This window comes from Hyperolius riggenbachi, chromosome 2 (genome assembly GCF_040937935.1).
Source record: "Hyperolius riggenbachi isolate aHypRig1 chromosome 2, aHypRig1.pri, whole genome shotgun sequence".
Classification (NCBI taxonomy): Eukaryota; Metazoa; Chordata; class Amphibia; order Anura; family Hyperoliidae; genus Hyperolius; species Hyperolius riggenbachi.
Genome location: NC_090647.1, coordinates 129,103,972 through 129,123,296, shown reverse-complemented (window position 1 = coordinate 129,123,296; position 19,325 = coordinate 129,103,972). Strand labels below are relative to the sequence as shown.

General features: G+C 44.3%; 1 protein-coding gene across 1 annotated transcript in view; it reads right to left on the bottom strand.

The window, feature by feature from the left end:
* The window catches only part of CTDSP2 (CTD small phosphatase 2), a 66,743-nt gene that overhangs the window by 6,333 nt on the left and 41,085 nt on the right, over window positions 1–19,325 (bottom strand). Inside the window, exons 2-7 of the mRNA XM_068267404.1 lie at window positions 13,870–14,018; window positions 12,734–12,772; window positions 8,977–9,078; window positions 7,121–7,177; window positions 6,470–6,562; window positions 4,381–4,566 (exon numbers count right to left, since the gene is read on the bottom strand). Coding sequence (XP_068123505.1) covers window positions 4,381–4,566; window positions 6,470–6,562; window positions 7,121–7,177; window positions 8,977–9,078; window positions 12,734–12,772; window positions 13,870–14,018 — 626 coding nt within the window. The remainder of the gene's footprint in view (window positions 1–4,380; window positions 4,567–6,469; window positions 6,563–7,120; window positions 7,178–8,976; window positions 9,079–12,733; window positions 12,773–13,869; window positions 14,019–19,325) is intronic.

Below are 19,325 nucleotides of genomic sequence, written 5' to 3'. Positions count from 1 at the left end.
TAACTGGATCCTATTTGCTCCTCAATACAATCTGTCAGCAATACTACAGTGTGCAATAATTAAAAGAGAAAGCATGGAAAATAACACAGAGATGTTCCACTTCCTAATGACCTGCTCTTTGAAAGAGGAAAACCTCCGCATCTGCACTGCTGACAGGCAAATGCTTATGTTGTATACAAATATATTCAAAGCTCAGAGAAGAGAATTAAAAAAAAAAAAATCAAAAAAAAAAAAAAAAAAAAAATCAATAAACTGGATGCATACTGAGTGTGCCCGTTTGTAATAGCAGCAATTTAGCAGAGACATAATGTGCAGCATTTACAGGATCCAATGACGGCCACTCTTCCCATACAGACACAAAAGCATGTCTCTAGTCGGGCAAGCACTAACTTTAAAGCGGAACATAACCCTGCATTTCAACTTTGCTCTAAAACATTATTTACAGTATATTATATGCAACCAGCATTTTTTTTTACTAGACCAGCATTGGAAGGGTTACACAGGGCTTTAAAGTCCCTGGAGATTTTTGCAGACGCATCCGAACTTGAGTTAGATACTTTTTGTTTACACAAATGTATCTAAGTGTTTATTGTGACTCATCTCTCTCACAGAGAAGGAGTTGGAAGACAGCCAAAGAGTGTGTAACATTTCTAAATATATACATATAACTAAATAGAATGTAACTATCTGAACCTCTGCTCGGAACTTAAAACCTCTGTGTTTAACCCTTCCAATGCTGGTCTAGTAAAAAAAAAAAAATGCTTTTTGCATATAATATGCTGTAAATAATGTTTTAGAGCAAAGTTGAACTGCAGGGTTATATTCCGCTTTAAAGAGAAAATCCGACCAAGAATTTAACTTCATCCCAATCAGTAGCTGATGCTCCCTTTTACATGAGAAACCTATTCCTTTTCACAAACAGACCATCAGGGGGCGCTGTATGACTGATATTGCGGTGAAACCCCTCCCACAAGAAACTGAGGACCGTGGTACTCCTGGCAGTTTCCTGTCTGTGAACCTTGTTGCATTGTGGGAAATAGCTGTTTACAGCGGTTTCCAACTGCCAAAAAAGCTAGCAGCAGCTACATCACCTGCCTACAGTAAAAATGTCACCATGTAATAAAATGTCAGAATGTAAATCAGGGATTTAAAAGATTTTACAATGGGCAAACACTGACTAAATCATTTATACATAATTATTGTAAAATAAAGCACTTTATTATATTATTTTCACTGGAGTTCCTCTTTAAAGAGGAACTTTAACCAAGTTTGTAACTTCATTCCAATCAGTAGCTCATACCCCTTTTCCCACAAGAAATCTTTACCTTTTCTTGAATAGATCGGGGGGGGGGGGGGGGGTCTGTAAAGGTGGCCACTAATGATCCGATTTCTAGCGAAAAATCATTTGAGCGATCAGAAATTCTGATCGGAAGTGAAATCGTTCGCTACACCATCAACTAACCAATCTTTGCTTCCTATCTATCACAACCAACAAGAAAATTCAAATTTTGGTTCAATGAAAATCCAATCGGACGACTGATTTTATAATCATCTGTAAATGATTGTGCCCATCAACTGAGATTATTTACAACCAATGCGATCAGAAACGAATTTATTTGCTAGAAATTGGACCATTAGTGGCCACCTTAAGGCTGATATTGTGGTGAAAGACCTCCCACAGTGTGATGTCATGACTGTGGTCCTGACCGTTTGCTCTCCCTGTACCATGGCATATTGTGGAAAATAATGGCTTTTTCCAACTGCCAAGCAAGCAATATCTCCCTCTGTGCATAGAACTCTCAGTAACGAACATTCCGTACAGATCACCTGACAGAATTAAAGATGTCACCACCAGTGATAAATTTCAGCATGTAAATCAGGTAGAGGACGGGCAAACACTGACTAAATAATCTATCAATGAATATTGTAAACAATAAGCAATTTTATTCATTATTTTCACAGTTCCTCTTTAAGTCTCATGTTCAGGGCTCTTTTACACTGCATTGTTTCCATTTCATGCTGCAGTTTTTTTCTTGTGTTGCTAGCGTCCAGTGGAAATCAGAATTGTAAATCGGAATCATACTGCGATCGCATCTTTATTGTCTACTATTGAATGTCCCTTGGGGGACAGGGACAGGGGTTGTGGCACACCATTTAAAACCTGCTGTGATGCTCCTTCAGTTGTTAAGAAACCCTCAGACAAGCCTTGGAAATCAAAACGGAGATAGAGATGGATGGGGCAGGAAACTGAAGGAGGCCAAGGCTCAAATCGGGCTGTAGTGCCATAGGAGGAAGAGGTGCTTAGTTCCATGGGAGGAGGAGGTGCTTAGTGCCATAGGAGGAGGTGCTCCTTCATAGGAGGAGGAGGTGCTTAGTGCCATAGGAGGATGTGCTTAGTGCCATAGGAGGAGGAGGGGGTGCTAAGTGCCATAGGAGGAGGAGGTGCTCCTTCATAGGAGGAGGTGCTTAGTGCCATAGGAGGAGGTGCTCCTTCATAGGAGGAGGAGGTGCTTAGTGCCATAGGAGGATGTGCTTAGTGCCATAGGAGGAGGAGGTGCTCCTTCATAGGATGAGGTGCTTAGTTCCATGGGAGGAGGAGGTGCTCCTTCATAGGAGGAGGAGGGGGTGCTAAGTGCCATAGGAGGAGGAGGTGCTCCTTCATAGGAGGAGGTGCTTAGTGCCATAGGAGGAGGTGCTCCTTCATAGGAGGAGGAGGTGCTTAGTGCCATAGGAGGAGGAGGTGCTCGTTCATAGGCAGAGGAGTAGGTGCTTAGTGCCATAGGAGGAGGAGGTGCTCCTTCATAGGATAAGGTGCTTAGTGCCATAGGAGGAGGTGCTCCTTCATAGGAGGTGCTTAGTGCCATAGGAGGAGGAGGTGCTCCTTCATAGAAGGAGGTGCTTAGTGCCATAGGAGGAGGTGCTCCTTCATAGGAGGAGGAGGTGCTTAGTGCCATAGGAGGATGTGCTTAGTGCCATAGGAGGAGGAGGTGCTCCTTCATAGGATGAGGTGCTTAGTTCCATGGGAGGAGGAGGTGCTCCTTCATAGGAGGAGGGGCTGCTAAGTGCCATAGGAGGAGGAGGTGCTCCTTCATAGGAGGAGGTGCTTAGTGCCATAGGAGGTGCTCCTTCATAGGAGGAGGAGGTGCTTAGTGCCATAGGAGGAGGAGGTGCTCGTTCATAGGCGGAGGGGTAGGTGCTTAGTGCCATAGGAGAAGGAGGTGCTCCTTCATAGGAGGAGGTGCTTAGTGCCATAGGAGGATGTGCTTAGTGCCATAGGAGGAGGAGGTGCTCCTTCATAGGATGAGGTGCTTAATTCCATGGGAGGAGGAGGTGCGCCTTCATAGGAGGAGGAGGGAGTGCTAAGTGCCATAGGAGGAGGTGCTCCTTCATAGGAGGCGGAGGAGGTGCTTAGTGCCATAGGAGGAGGTGCTCCTTCATAGGAGGAGGTGCTTAGTGCCATAGGAGGAGGAGGTGCTCGTTCATAGGCAGAGGAGTAGGTGCTTAGTGCCATAGGAGGATGTGCTTAGTGCCATAGGAGGAGGAGGTGCTCCTTCATAGGATAAGGTGCTTAGTGCCATAGGAGGAGGTGCTCCTTCATAGGAGGTGCTTAGTGCCATAGGAAGAGGAGGTGCTCCTTCATAGGAGGAGGTGCTTAGTGCCATAGGAGGAGGTGCTCCTTCATAGGAGGAGGAGGTGCTTAGTTCCATGGGAGGAGGAGGTGCGCCTTCATAGGAGGAGGTGCTAAGTTCCATAGGAGGAGGAGGTGCTCCTTCATAGGAGGAGGAGGTGCTCCTTCATAGGAGGAGGTGCTTAGTGCCATAGGAGGAGGTGCTCCTTCATAGGAGGAGGAGGTGCTAAGTTCCATGGGAGGAGGTGCTCCTTCATAGGAGAAGGAGGGGGTGCTAAGTGCCATAGGAGGAGCTGATTCATAGGAGGAGGTGCTCCTTCATAGGAGGAGGAGGTGCTTAGTGCCATGAGAGGAGGTGCTCCTTCATAGGAGAAGGAGGGGGTGCTAAGTGCCATAGGAGGAGGAGGTGCTTCGTTCCATGGGAGGAGGTGCTCCTTGATAGGAGAAGGAGGGGTTGCTAAGTGGCATAGGAGGAGGATGTGCTCATTCATAGGAGGAGGGGGTGATCCTTCATAGGAGGAGGAGGTGCTTAGTGCCATAAGAGGAGGAAGTGTGCCTTCATAGGGGGAGGGGGTGCTAAGTGCCATAGGAGGAGGTGCTTCTTCATACTGCACTTTCAAATGTTACTTTTAAGAATTTATACTGAGCTGATATTTCTTCACAGCATTTATTCTACTTCTGTTCTTCTCCCTCCACTACATGGGGCAAATAATCTGGGGACTCTAACAGTGAATATTGCTAATATCACTTACTGCATTTTCTGGATGGAAAATATAAGATGCTGGAGAGTTGTCTAAGATGATTGTTTTCTTCAGATCTCTTCCCAGACGGCTCAAGTCTTTGACATAGCAACCCTGGTGGAAGACACAGGCTTCTCTGAAGAGCCGGGAGCAGAAGACCCCCTCTCTGTCCAGAAGGTCTGTTACTGGATCAGCATACTAAGGCACAAATGGAGAGAGAAAAAAAAGTGTGACAAATGTTAAAAACAGAGGAACAACCAGGCAATCACAGCAACAATAGAGAAACTTCATCAGAGAAAGTCCTGTGACTAGTTTATGCTATGTGAGAGGTTGGCTATTGCAACATACAGGGGTTCTTTTCTACAAACTTGGCTGAGAAAATTGTCTGACTGCAACCTGGCATGTGTATACATTCCCCACAGGAAGTTTAAGAAACCAGCATTCGGGACAATGCGGCATGCAGCCATTTTTTTTCTATTATTTTTCTTTTTGGACATGCTACAGGACAGCATTCGCTCATGTGACACACAACGTTTCTGCGCCCCTCTCCATTAACAGTACATGCTGCTTGGCTATCCAAACAGAATGTCTGTACAGCGCTCATGCCCTGAAATTTCACTCTAACAATCAATTGACAAGCATTAAGCTGACATTTATTTCCTGTGTGCATGATGCTTTACTTTTAAAGTTTTCACAGTGTTAAGCAACAAATAGAAGCTGATGTAGCAGGCATATGGTGCCTGTCCTCTTCTGATGCCTGGCTATCATGCTGATCTTTTAGGAAGCAACAAACCTGCTGGTAGCGGAGACAGAGCTGAGTTAGGACACTTGATCTGCAGACCAGCTCAGGCTCAGTGATTTAGAAAGTATTAGTTACTTTAACCAAGGATTGAACTTCATCTTAAACGGTAGCTGATACCCCCTTTCACATGAGAAAACTTTACAAACTTTACCTTTTTTCACATAGATCTTAAGGGCTATCTATATGGTTGATATTGTGGTGAAGCCCCTCCCACAGTGTGATGTCAGGGCCATGGCCCAGACAGATTCCAGTTTGTGAACCTTGTTGCATTGTGGAAAATAACTGTTTCCAACTGCCAAGCAAGCAGTGTGTATATTTATATTACACATACACACAACCTTTTAGCCTATCAAATTGATAGTGGGTGTGTGTTTATAAATAATGGCAGTTGGTGGTGTTTTTTTTTCATGTCTGCCAGTAGTAAGTCCAGAATGAATTGCATGGCAAGTATCAATCTTTTTCGTGATCTATCTTCCATTTTTAAAGGATATCAGGCAAAAAAAAAATGAGTTTTACTTACCTGTGGCTTCTACCAGCCCCATGCAGCCATCCTGTGCCCTCGCAGTCACTCACTGCTGCACCAGTCCCCTGCCGCCAGCTAGTTTCGTTTTTGCCGACCTCAGGGTTGGCGGGCCCCATTGCATACATTTTTACGCATTCCCACTGGTGCAGGAACATTAGCACATAAATTTTTACGCGTTAGTGGTGCAACGCATTTTTACGCGTTGCACCATTAACACATAAAATGTATGTGTTAATGCTCCTGCACCAGCGGGAATGCGTAAAAATGTACGCAATGATGCCCGCCGACCCCGAGGTCGGCAAAATCGAAACTAGCTGGCGGCAGGGGACTGGAGCAGCAGTGAGTGACTGCGAGGGCACAGAATGGCTGAATGGGGCTGGTAGAAGCCCCAGGTGAGTGAAACTTTTTTTTTTTGCCTGTTGCCTTTAACTTCTCACTTTGCAATGTATTGATTTATTTTTTACCACCACTACTGTATTTCAATAAAGTTAATCTTTAAGGGAAATGGATTAGCACAACATCCAGGCACAATAGATTTTAAAATGGAGTCTGGAATGTTTCCCTCTATACACACCTCTCAGTTCAGACCCCTTATTATGTCTCTAGTCTCAGTGTTGTCTAACTTACTCTTTCCATCACAAGAGTGGGGATATTGTACAGCAGATGGCTTATAACATACATTACACTATAAACAGATGCATCAAAAAATAGCCAAGAAACTAAACAAGTGTGACAAACGTTCTGCACATTGGGAACACAGCCTAGTTCCTCCTTACCTTGGCAAGACTAGCAGTAAATAGTACACACTCATAGAGCTGGCCCATCCTCAGCAGAAACTCATCAACGTAAGGCCTCTTCAGTACGTACACCTGATAAGGGTGAAAGGTTAGAGGTCTGACATGGCCACAAAACACAGGAACAAAATATCAAAATACAAGTCACGTCTCGCAGATTACATGTACTGGGCAGAGAGGAGATTCAGGATAACAAATCACTGCTTTCACAAGCTGAGCACTGCACTCTAGAATACAAATACATGTTTACACATGATGGGAAGAGAAGCTAGTAGAACATTACATTCTTCTTCATTTCAACAACTAACACAAAAATGGCTGCCTACATGGCACACAACGTACTTAGAGCATACAAGTTATACATCAGGACTTCTCATCACAATGCATCTTTATTCTGAGACATCTCATTCTCCCAGCCAGTCTGATGGTTAATGTATTTTTCACAATGGTGAGGTAAAGATTAGGTGAAATATTAGCCGTCTCCTGAAACAAGTAATCAAGAGTAGGCCGCACTGTGAGGAAACAGCCTATCCTGGATTACTTGAACCAGGCCCCAGCCATGTCATCTCAGCTTCTTCTAGTAGGGAGGAAAAATGATTAGTGTCTAATACCACAAACAGTGTCCCATCTCACCTGATGTGTGGTCCCCTCAATCTCCACCGGTACGATGAAGTCTGCATTGTTGATAGGCTAAATGAGCAAGACAAGAATTAGAACCACCAAAAGCAAACAAAGCAAAGAAATACAAAGAGTTTGACATTTTTCCTCTAATATGAGTTTTCTGAGCGTTCCTGGCTTCAAAATGTGGCTATTCACAATATCTTGTCTGCTAAGTGTAGCACAAAGGTCCATGTTCATGAAGGATACACACTTAGGGAGACAGATGGGTATGTGTACAGTAATGGGAAGGGTGAATGCCTTTTACACAGAGGAAATGTAGCTTTACGGAGCCATCAAAAACATTTCTCTCATAGTTCTAGAACTTACAGTCTGCCACTAAAAGCAACACTGTAAGATTGAAGGGCCTCGATTCATCATTCTCTTTGAGATAACTTTTTCCAGTTTGTTAAATTACCGAATTCGAAGTTTAGCGATTTCTAGTTGTATTCATCAAGGTTTTTCCTCATTCGGTGTGAATTCGATAACAATTCGGTAACCATTCGGTAACGTGTCGATATTTCCATTTTACAGTGGTACTTTAACACAAGGCCATAAGATTCCCATGGAATTGTGGGTAAAAGGCAGTCCTTTGAGCACTACGTAGCAACATTCTGAATAGGGCTTTACACCTGGACCAGGATTCTGAAAGTGGTTGGGACAATCCCACAATTTGATAGGAGCCTTTTCTAAAAAATTATAGTGCAGCTAGCATATTAGTTAACCCTGACACTGCAGATGTCGTGTTATAGCAAATAAATCTATTCTCTTACAAATTTATATGGTTGCAGACCTTATTCTTGCCCTTCTGTGCCTTTGAATCACTCTCAGCTGACACATAACCACTTCAAATGGCTCCATCTTCTCTGTCAGCAATGATCTGACAGGAATAACGACAGAGCCGTGAAGGAGATAACTAATCCTAAATGTAACGCTAAACCACGCCCACTTTCTTTTTCATGAATTGCACTTTATTACGTTTTAGCGAATCGTTACCGAATCGTTACCGAATGCTCGCTAACAGCTGTAGATAACTTTGATGAATCCTGAAATGAAGTTAACAAATTCGGTATTTTACCAAACTGTTGTTAACAAATTTGCTAAGTGTTGATGAATCGAGGCCAATGTGCCTCAGTAATTCTCAGTAATATATGTCATGTGCACATACACACCACACATGCCAGATATAGCTGCACACAAAACATGGAGCGAGCCAGTGAATTCTGCCACCTGGTGTTGTGTGTGAGGTCTGCAGCTGGACTGGAAGGTACTCCAGCCAAATGTGCAGTTTACTCAGTGTGTGGCCAGTGCAGGAACTGTCAGCTTTTGCTGCTATTAGAGAGCCACAACACTGACATTAATCATCATCTTTAGGCTTATGGTGAAACTGGTGGAAAAAAGCAAAACAAAAAAAACCAAAAACATATATACTAACTTGTGATAAACAGCTACAACAATAAGTCAGACCCACAGCATTTTCTGATCAGCTTACTTCCCTCGTGTCATCTCAGCACTCTCCACTCCAGTTTCATACCTTATAGAAATTTAGAAACCATGTGTATCTACATCTATATTGTGATGAATACATTTCAGCAACTTTTGCAGATCACTTATGATCTAGAGCCAGGAGATGTAACTGGCAAGTCAAGCCCAATAGCAAATTGTGTAGGCAAGTAATATAATTTTGAGTACGAAATCTCATCCCTTTTCTTGCATTGTGTGTGTTTCTCTAGTGTATTCTAACTATCCAAGCATCCCTTGCCCTAATATAGAGTGACTCTAAAATATATTAGTTATTTGGACAAGTTCTTCAGGTCTAAACGGCATCTTACCTTAAAAGAACTATGAACTAGCGTCTCATCCAAATCAATCACCATGCATATCTTCCCCTTATCTTTGGGCGTTACCTCCGGGAGCAAAGAGGTACCTGGAATCTGAAATACAACAATCAACGCGTTAGCTTATTGCCGACAGTTAGAAATGAGCAACGGGAAAAGCATATGCTCAAACACACAAAACAACTTGGCACAAGTGGACACAACACTAAAGTAAATCACAGAAGAGGAAAAGACAGACAACACTGGAACTAGCTGTACTAATGCCACCTACTCCTGCTTCCTGTCCCACTTGCATGAAACATGCATCAACTAGAATCACAATAGTGATGTGCCTATATGTAACAAGGTGATGGCATTTAAATGGCCATAGCTCCCTCACTTCCTGTGCTTTTTCCAACCGTCAGAAAACAGTAACCTATCCAAAGAGAGGGCAGAACCATACGACAGCTCAACCAAGTGCTGTGTTTGGATTTATTGTCCGATAACCAATGGCAACTCTGCCATTTATTGTGCATGTTTCAATGGAGAGGCACCATGCTACCGACTCAACTAGAAATGTTCTAAAGTCTAAGTGGGTCTAAACAGGAAGATATTTTATAAGTTTTTACTTAAAAAAAAAAAAAAAAAAAAAAAAAAAGAATGCTCACTCTAGGTTTCTGTCACACAAGGGGAAATCTATGCCACAATTCTAATGCTTCCTATAAAGTTGTATTTACAAATACAGAAAGACAGCACTTCAATGATCATCGCTCTGCGTTTTATCTACCTGGAAAGGATGAAAGAGTGAGCAGACCTAGCCGGGATTAGATCCTGCGACCTGCAGGTCACACAGATGCTTCCAGGCAGCAGTCTCAGCTGGCTGAGCCACCTCTTCGTTCCCACTGGCTGAAGCATTAAAAGTGCAGGTGGAAGAAGCTTATTGGTGAAGGAGCATTTCACAAATTAGTTTCTTGAGACTTAAGAACTATGCACAGAACATGGAATAAAATGAGAAAAAGAAAAGAAAAAAAAAAACACTGGGGACAGGATTGGAGGGATTATAAAAGTGGAATATGCTCCAAATAAAAGTCACTTGCATGGTTTCATGAGCACAAGCAATATCAAGCCAAAAATGCAATGATTACAAAAACTAGGCTGTAAATGGAGAGAGTGGTCGGCTGCTTTGTAGAGGAAGCTCTTAGGAATGCAACGAAGGCTTCTTAATTCAGGAATTTAATTCACCCTAAGGACTGACTGCCTATTCACAATCAAAAACGCCCTCAATGAGCTACAGCAACTGTGTAACAATCCGAGGAGGCTCACCTACAGCTTAACCAAGAAAACCAAGACCAAAGGAAGTCCCAGAGAAGTCTAACAGACACAGCTTTGTTGTGTTCTGATAATCCCACCTCTGAAGATTTCCAATAGCTATTAGATCATATATTCTAATGCTGAAGGCCTCATATTAAAGGTCTCTCAGACTGGAGACAAAACACAGACAAACAAACAAACAAACAAAAACAGAACATTTATATTTTGCTTTTCTCCTGGGGGATTTAAAGCGCCAGAGCTGCAGCCACTAGGACGCGCTCTATAGGCAGTAGCAATGTTAGGGAGACTTGCCTAAGGTCTCCTACTGAATAGGTGCTGACTTGCTGAACAGGCAGAGCCGAGATTCGAACCCAGGTCGCCTGTGTCAGAGGAAGAGCCCTTAACCATTACACTATCAAGACAAGGGGCTTGATTCACTTAACCGTGATAACTCAAATATCACACCTTATCAAAGATATCACACCTTATCAAAGTTAACACGCCTTATCAGAGTAGCATAGCAAGCGCTACAAACTTATGCCTGCTAATTGGCAATGGCACTTATCCTGCCCTGTGCCCCTGCAGGTTCGTAGCGCTCACTATGCTACTCTGATAAGGCATGTTAACTTTGATAAGGTGTGATACCTGAGTTATCACGGTTTAGTGAATCAAGCCCAATCAGTGCTAATTTACTGAAAACCGGTTCTGTTGTCATGTTCCCTAAAGCTCCGTACATACGTCAGATGAAACTCGGGCAAGGCCACCAAAAACAGCCACCTGTGCCGAGAAAAGCTCCAGACCCATCAGCCATCGAGAACTGTTCTGCCGGTTTGAGGAGCACTGTTCCCCCCACTTACTCCGCACGCTGTAATGTCACTTCTGCGCCGCCACCCCTGCTCGTGAGCGATGCCTCTGCACAGCCCCAGCCCTGGAATGTCACCTGAGGGATCGGGTCCTGATCCCTGTGGGGCCGCATTAAATTGAGCTTGTGAATGGGGCTTAACTGGTGGCTGGATAGTGTACTGGTTAAGACCTCTGCCTCTGACACAGGAGACCAGGATTCAAATCTTGGCTCTTTCTGTTCAGGAAGCCAGCTCCTATTCAGTGAGGAGACCTTAGGCAAGACTCTCTAATACTGCTACTGCCTTTAGTGCGTGTCCTAGTGGCTGCAGCTCTGGCGCTTTGAGAAAAGCGCAATATAAATGTTCTGTGCCTTGTCTTAACAATTCAAGAACCCTGGCTATGATAAGATATGACTCAGGCAAAGACTGCAAATATTTGCCATCTAGTGTGTAAATAAAACCAGCACAGAATAAAGTACTGAGCAAAGCCATCTGTCCAGGGCCTGAAATATATACATAATGGGTCCCACAGCAAAACATTATACAGCTGGTGGAATTTCAAAGCTGTATGTGATAAATCTCCTGCACGGGCATAATACGTGTTATGTGAGAGAAGAGGTCTATCGCTGCACTCGATACTAAACTGCTTTCAGAGTTTCCCAAATATAACAACAAAAAATGTCCTTTATTGTTATATTGTATTGCCAAGTGCACTGACTATTATGTAGCCAGGTAATGCTAGGTCTCCTGCACCTCACAGCTGCATGCCTGCTACAGCTATAATTACACCCTTGTGTCTGGCAAGAAAAATCAATAGACTAAAAGCCTCAGCAATACATAAAGGATACAACACAGCTATCACGCAGACCTGCAGGACTTAGCAAAAGGCTAGCTTAAGTACCTTAAAGACTACTCCTTGGGTTCAAAGATAGGAAGATATGGGCTGTAAATATCCTTTAAGTACATGCATTTACTGTGAGAGCCCAACATCCACTCACGGCGAGAGAGCTTATGGAGAAAGGTATAGCTGGACAAGCAACCAAGAATACCGAAGACACTAAACTACAACAGCTATTCATTCAGAAAGCCAGAACTGCTAGCGAGATGGAAGGAACACTTACTGTCTTGTGCACTAAAACCACATCAGTTGGGCCTGGTTCACACTGGACAGATCAAAAATTGATCCATGTAGAAACTGATCCGTAGCAAGCATCAGTTTATGATCCGTGACCCTCCGTTCCATTAGTACACAATGTGACGCGAACGTTGCTGCGGATTTATCGCAGCCTTTCCAAATTTGCCTTCATTCGGCGGAACTTGCCAAACGGATCCATTCTAACGGAGCAATATGAACGGATCCTATTGATTAACATAGGATCTGTTCACCTTCGTTAGGATTCAGTCCATTTAGCTCCACTAAATGGACCATTTTTAGTGCCAATGTGAACTGGGTCTAAGGGATAATTACTCATTAAGCGATACACTTCCGAGCTTACATCAGTCCACACTAAAGGAAAAATATGTCTAAGCAGCAGCTGACCTGAGATCTATTTGTGAGGGTGTCTTGTGAGCATGAAATCAGTGTATGTGACCAGGACACATAAAAGGATGCCACCTACCTGGTAAAACTGGTACTGTAGACACTGTAGCAGTTCCGACTGGAAGAGATAACACAGATGTAAGGAATGTGAGCAAGGTATATATACAAAACACACAAGTTATGCCATTTAGGGTAGCTGTTGGTGAAATCACTGGTGTCAGTCAGATACAAGTTATGTCATTTAGGCTAACGGTTGATGAGATCACTGGTGTCAGTCAGATACAAGTTATGCCATTTAGAGAAACTGTTGATCAGATCACTGGTGTCAGTCAGATACCGCCTGTCTTCTTTCCTGGGAAAGAAGACAGGGGCACCTTTAATGTCTTATTGGCTGTGGACCAGCTTACACACGCAAGTTTTTATTAGGGGTTCCCAGCTCCTGGGCCTCGTATGAAAGTCTTTGTTTTTACAATAAACAGTTTACACTTAGAGTTGCCATTTTTTGTTATGTTTATATATTGGCCTTCCTGGATACCATACCATATATCGGAGTGAGGGAATGGTGGAAGTTTGGATCCATATCTGCTCGAAGTTCGTTAGGATTACTACTGAATGTGAGACATACAACCTTATAATGTGGGTTGTTGGCAGCTGGTAAGCCCCTCTTACTCTTTTCTGGTGATGGTTGGCCACGAGACCATGTGAGGTTGGAATATCACCGTGGTGAAGTTATATTGACTGTATTTATTTCTCTTTGATCTGCGCTACCTTAATACTAAGTTTGTTTGGACTTTGGACGTTGTTCATTCTCGGCAGCGATCATATGTTCTATTTTCTTGGCGCTGATAAACTGTTTGCAGATACAAGTTATGCCATTTAGAGTAGCTGTTGATGAGATCACTGGTGTCAGTCAGATACGTCAGCCTGAGCTGGAACAGGATCTGACAGCTGGATAAATCAATTGTGAGGTCTAGAAGAACAGAAGCAACCTACAAGCTCAGCCTAGGCTGAAAGGATTAGCTTTCTTGCATTCACACTCTTGGAATACTGAGACAGGGCAAACCTGTGAGGTACATGATTCTAGCTGTATCCAGAGGTACCTTCTGTTGCTTGCTTTCAAGCAAACTGTGTACAATGACTGGAAATACTGTGACTGCTTCTCTTTAGATGCATGCTCACATAAAGAGATGCTAGACGTTCAACTCTAGGACATACCTTAGGAGTGGATTGGGCCTCCTCCTTTTGGGTGGGAGCCTCACATGGTGTCCCTGGTCGATTAGCATTCTGTGCACTGAGGCAACAGAAGAGAGCCTTGAAGATGCTCCGACTTCTGGGCTTCTTTGGTGAGGACCTGGACACCAGTCCTATAAGAGAAACACAATAATAGTAAGTCAGATTTTTTCTGTTACTCTTCTCTCATTTTCAGAAAGCACTGGACTAACATCAATCATCTACAAATATCTATCAACTGATAACGGCTAACAACACAAAATGTGCACAAATAATAGTAAAAAACAGGCACAGTAAAGTACAGATTTTAGTTTTATATGAAGGAAAAAAAATTCACGTTTACTGTAAAACACCTGAAGCACATCTCATCTTCCAGAAAAGACTTGCAGCTGCGAGAACTAGTAATTTAAAATAATGCTCTACAAAATGGATGGTGTTGGGAAGAGCATCCTTGTCCCAGGTTCAAATACTGACAAGGACACTACAAGCCCTTTAATTTTATGTTTTTTCATGTGTTTGTGTGGGTTTCCTCAGGGCACTCTCCCACCTCCCTCTGAAGGTGTGTGTTCGTGACAGGACTGTGAACTCTCATAGTCCTCTGCACACACAAACAAATCTGCCATTAAAGAAAATGGAAGTAGCAACGCACTGCAAATATTTGATACCAGAGCAACACTTTCTTATTTACGCCTACACAGCTGATAGCAGAACTGTAGTACAACATAATAGATGTTATACCAGGCTTGAGAGCGTATACATTTAGTAATGAGCAGATTTATAACTAGGCTTGAAAGCGTATAGTTGGTAATGTGCATATACTCCAGCGATTATACTGATAAGAGTCCACATTCCACACCTGTTACACACACATAACAATATACATAATGGATTTGGAATGCCTATGGGTTTTCATTGTCTTATGGAAAACACATTACTGCAATATACTAAACCCCAATATTTATATGTTTTATGGCACAGCTGATAAATTAGTATTCACGCATCAGTTTTACATTTGGAAAAAATAAAAATGACTGTCTGTCTGGGGTGATCTTCTAAACCTGAGTTTTAACAATTTATCTCGATTATTGCGTTGCGTGCTCCCTCAGTGGTAGTCTTCTTTTGCTTAGGAAATTCAATTTTTAATGAACTGAAAGTAACACTAAAGACCAATTAAACCCTGGAGGAAAATATTGCTGCCAGGGTTTGAGCAAACCCCCCTCCCCCCTTCTTAATTGCCAGCCAGAACAGAAGTGAAAAAGGCAGACTTCTAATTACGTAACAGATGCACTTCATAGACTCACTTGTATAACACATATCTTCAATATAAAGCGTTAAGGTGTGAACACACAACGATGGTCATCCCTTGGGTGACAGTTCAGGACCAAGAGCTGGAAAGGCTATAGCCTTGCTTGTTGCTAAGGTGGTGGATCAAACGTGTCACACAACACAGCGTTTTTCCAGAAAGAGAGAGAAGAAGGGGAACAATGGGCTCCAGTGTCACTAATGTTGAAGGTCCCATGTCAGACACCTGTACACAAACTAGATTCTTGGCTGAGACAGTGCTGAATAGCGCACCAGGCAATTGTCATATAGCATGTTTACCTAGCTGTTATGTAAGAAATCAACTAACTACTGTAACTGGGGGATAGCTGGGTAAATGTTAAAATACCTGCTATGCTGCTTGGCTATAATGCTAAATCTCCAAACCATTCATTTTAAACAAGCATACAGATAGTGAATGTTAACGTCCAAAGCACCACATCTGTATACTTGTTCAAGATAAGTGATTGAATCACAACCTAAATGTCACTTTGTCCCATAGTGTGTGGTGTGTGTGTGGTGGTATGTGTACGCATGTGGTGGTATGTGTACGCCTGTGTGTGCATGTGGTGGTGTTATGTGTCTGCCTGTGTGAGCGTGTGGTGGTACATGTCCGCCTGTGTGTATGTGTGTGCGCGTCTGGTGGTGGTATGTGTGCACGTGTCGTGGTGGTATGTGTAGTAGTAGTAGTAGTATTATGTGTGTGTGTGTGTGTGTGTGTGTGTGTGCGCCTGTGTGTGTGTGTATGTGTGCGTGCATGTGGTGGTATGTGTGCACCTGTGTTTATGAGAGCTTGTGGTGGTGGTATGTGTGCACCTGTGTGTGGTGGTGGTAGTATGTGTGCATCTGTGTGTGCGCGTGTGGTGGTGGTATGTGTGCACCTGTGTGCATGCGCGTGTGGTGGTGGTATGTGTACGCCAGTGTGTATGCGTGTGCATGTGGTGGTATGTGTACGCCTGTGTGTATGTGTGTGCATGTGGTGGTATTATGTGTCTGCCTCTGTAAGCGTGTGGTGGTATGTGTCTGCCTGTGTGTATCTGGTGGTGGTAGGTGTGCGCTTGTGGTGGTGGTATGTGTAGTAGTAGTAGTAGTAGTAGAAGTAGTATTGTGTGTGTGTGCATGTGGCAGTGGTATGTATGCGTGTGTGTGAGGTGGTCTGTGTGTGTGTGTGTGTGTGTGTGTGTGTGTGTGTGTGTGTGTGTGTGTGTGTGTGTGTGTGTGTGTGTGTGTGTGGTGGTATGTATGCGCCTGTGTGTATGTGTGCGTGTATGTGGTGGTATGTGTGCACCTGTGTGTGCGTGTGGTGGTATGTGTGCACCTGTGTGCATGCGCGTGTGGTGGTGGTATGTGTACGCTTGTGTGTATGTGTGTGTGTAGGTGGTATGTGTGCGTGTGGTGGTGGTGGTATGTGGGCATGCATGTGGAGGTGGTATGTGTGCGCCTGTGTGTATGTGTGGTGGTGGTATGTGTGCATGTAGTGGTATGTGTATGCCTGTGTGTATGTGTGTGTGTGTGTGGTGGTGGTGGTGGTATGTGTGCTCGTGTGTGCGTGTGGTGGTGGTATGTGTGCACCTGTGTGTATGTGTCCGCATGTGTGGTGGTAGTATGTGTACTCCTGTGTGTATGTATGGTGGTGGTATGTGTACTCCTGCGTGTATGTATGGTGGTGGTATGTGTGCTCTTGTGTGTGCGTGTGGTGGTGGTATGTGTGCACCTGTGTGTATGTGTCCGTGTGTGTGGTGGTGGTGGTATGTGTACTCCTGTGTGTATGTATGGTGGTGGTATGTGTGCGCCTGTGTGTGCGTGTGGTGGTGGTATGTGTGCGCCTGTGGTGGCGGTATGTGTGTGCCTGTGTGTGTGTGGTGGTATGTGTGCGCCTGTGGTGGCGGTATGTGTGTGCCTGTGTGTGGTGGTGGTAGTGTGTCCGTGCGTGTATTGGTGAACTGTGTGTGTAATATGTATATGTGTGGGCCTGTGAATATGTCTGAATATGGAAGTAAAGGTGGCCATACACTGGTCGATTTGCCATCAGATTCGACCAACAGATAGATCCCTCTCTGATCGAATCTGATCAGAGAGGGATCGTATGGCCACCTTTACTGCAAACAGATTGTGAACCAATTTCAGCCTGAAATCGGTTCACAATCTGTGGTGGTGGAGGTGGTGCAGCCTCCCCCCCCCCTCCCCCCCCCCCTGCATACATTACCTGCTCCGCCGGCGCGAGTCCCCTGGTCTCTGCTGTCTTTTTCTCTGCTCCGAACCGTTCCTGCAGCTACTGAACTTCCTGTCCAGGGGAAGTTTAAACAATAGAGGGCGCTCTACTGTTTAAACTTCCTGCCGGGACAGGAAGTTCTGTGTAGCAACGGTCCGGAGCGGAGAAGAAGACAGCAGAGACCAGGGGACTCGCGCCAGCCGGAGCAGGTAATGTATACCCGCTGTATTGCGTCGGTCGTCGGGCATTCGAACGCAGCTATTGACGCACTCCCGACCCGCCGGCGATCGAGAAAAATCTTCCGCAGGGACAGATCAACAGGAATCGACGGGAACGATCGATTTCGGACGGAAATCGATCGTTTTGTCAGCAGTGTGCGCGGCGATTTCACAGCCGATTCGATCACTGTGATCGGATCGGCGGGAAAATCGTTAGGTATATGGGCCCCTTAAGATATTCAAAAACCTCTTGTAATAAGCATAAAGGGGCCCATACACCTAACGATTTTCCCGCCGATATACAGCCGATTCGATCACAGTGATCGAATCGGCTGTGAAATCGCAGCGCACACCGCTGACAGACCGCTGATTTTCCGTCCAAAATCAATCGTTTCCGTCGATTCCCGTTGATCTGTCCGTGCGGAAGATTTTTCTCGATCGCCGGCGGGTCGGGAGTGCGTCGATAGCGGCTTTCGAATGCCCGACGACCGACGCAATACAGCAGGCGCGAGTCCCCTGGTTTCTGCTGTCTTCTCCGCTCACGGCCGTTCCTGCAGCTACACAGAACTTCCTGTCCCGGCAGGAAGTTTAAACAGTAGAGCACCCTCTACTGTTTAAACTTCCCCTGGACAGGAAGTTCAGTAGCTGCAGGAACGGTCCGGAGCCCGGAGCGGAGAAGAAGACAGCAGAGACCAGGGGACTCGCACCGGCCGGAGCAGGTAATGTATGCAGGGGGGGGGGGGCAGCGGAAGCTCCACAGATTGTGATCGGTTTCAGGCTGAAATCGATTCACAATCTGTTTGCAGTAAAGGTGGCCATACGTTCCCTCTCTGATCAGATTCGATCAGAGAGGGATCTATCTGTTGGTCGAATCTGATGGCAAATCGACCAGTGTAATTAAGAAAGCTCATCTGGGCCAGTTTTCTTAGGTAAGTATTTTATCACTAGTCTTATCTCATCCTTAGTGATGGGTTCACTGAGTTGTGAAGTCTGTTGGCTTGTGTGTTTGTGCGTGTCTGGTGTGTAGCCACCAGAGTTATCAGAATCATTTCCATTTCTGAATTCATCAGTAAATGCCTTCAAGTCATAACAGCAATCACTGGTACATTAACCCTACAGAATTCCATGTGTCACAGAGACATAACAAGTCTATGAAACAAAAAATGACTGCAAACAGCCACTGGATGCTCTCACTGCTTCTAGCTTCCTATTATCTGAACATGCACTTAAGAAGAAGCTAGCTGTGGAAGTGGGTTATAAGTCAAGGAACGTGAAAAAGGAGAAAAAGTCACGTCAAGCAAGCCCGTGTGCAGAAAACCATCAGTGTTTTGGCAGCAGTATAATTATATAAAGTACCATCTGCAAGGAGGTCCTTATGAGGCACTCCATTGCATCATATTCTAGAGCAATAACTGAGAAGCTGCTGTGCATACAGCTTGTCTCACCAGCTGATGAATGTCTGCCTATGTGTAGTCTCACTTCTATTTCCCGTGAACTCAAACTATGTCAAAAACAAGTCAAGAGCCTGCACAGATATGAGTGATGAGAGTCGACTTGCCTCTGATGTGGCTCTTTACCTCCACTGCAGTGGTCTCGTTCTGTTAATACTAAAGAAGAAAAAAACAAAAAAAACACACACACACACACACACACACACACACACCTTCCAAAAAGAAAGTAGTCACATACAC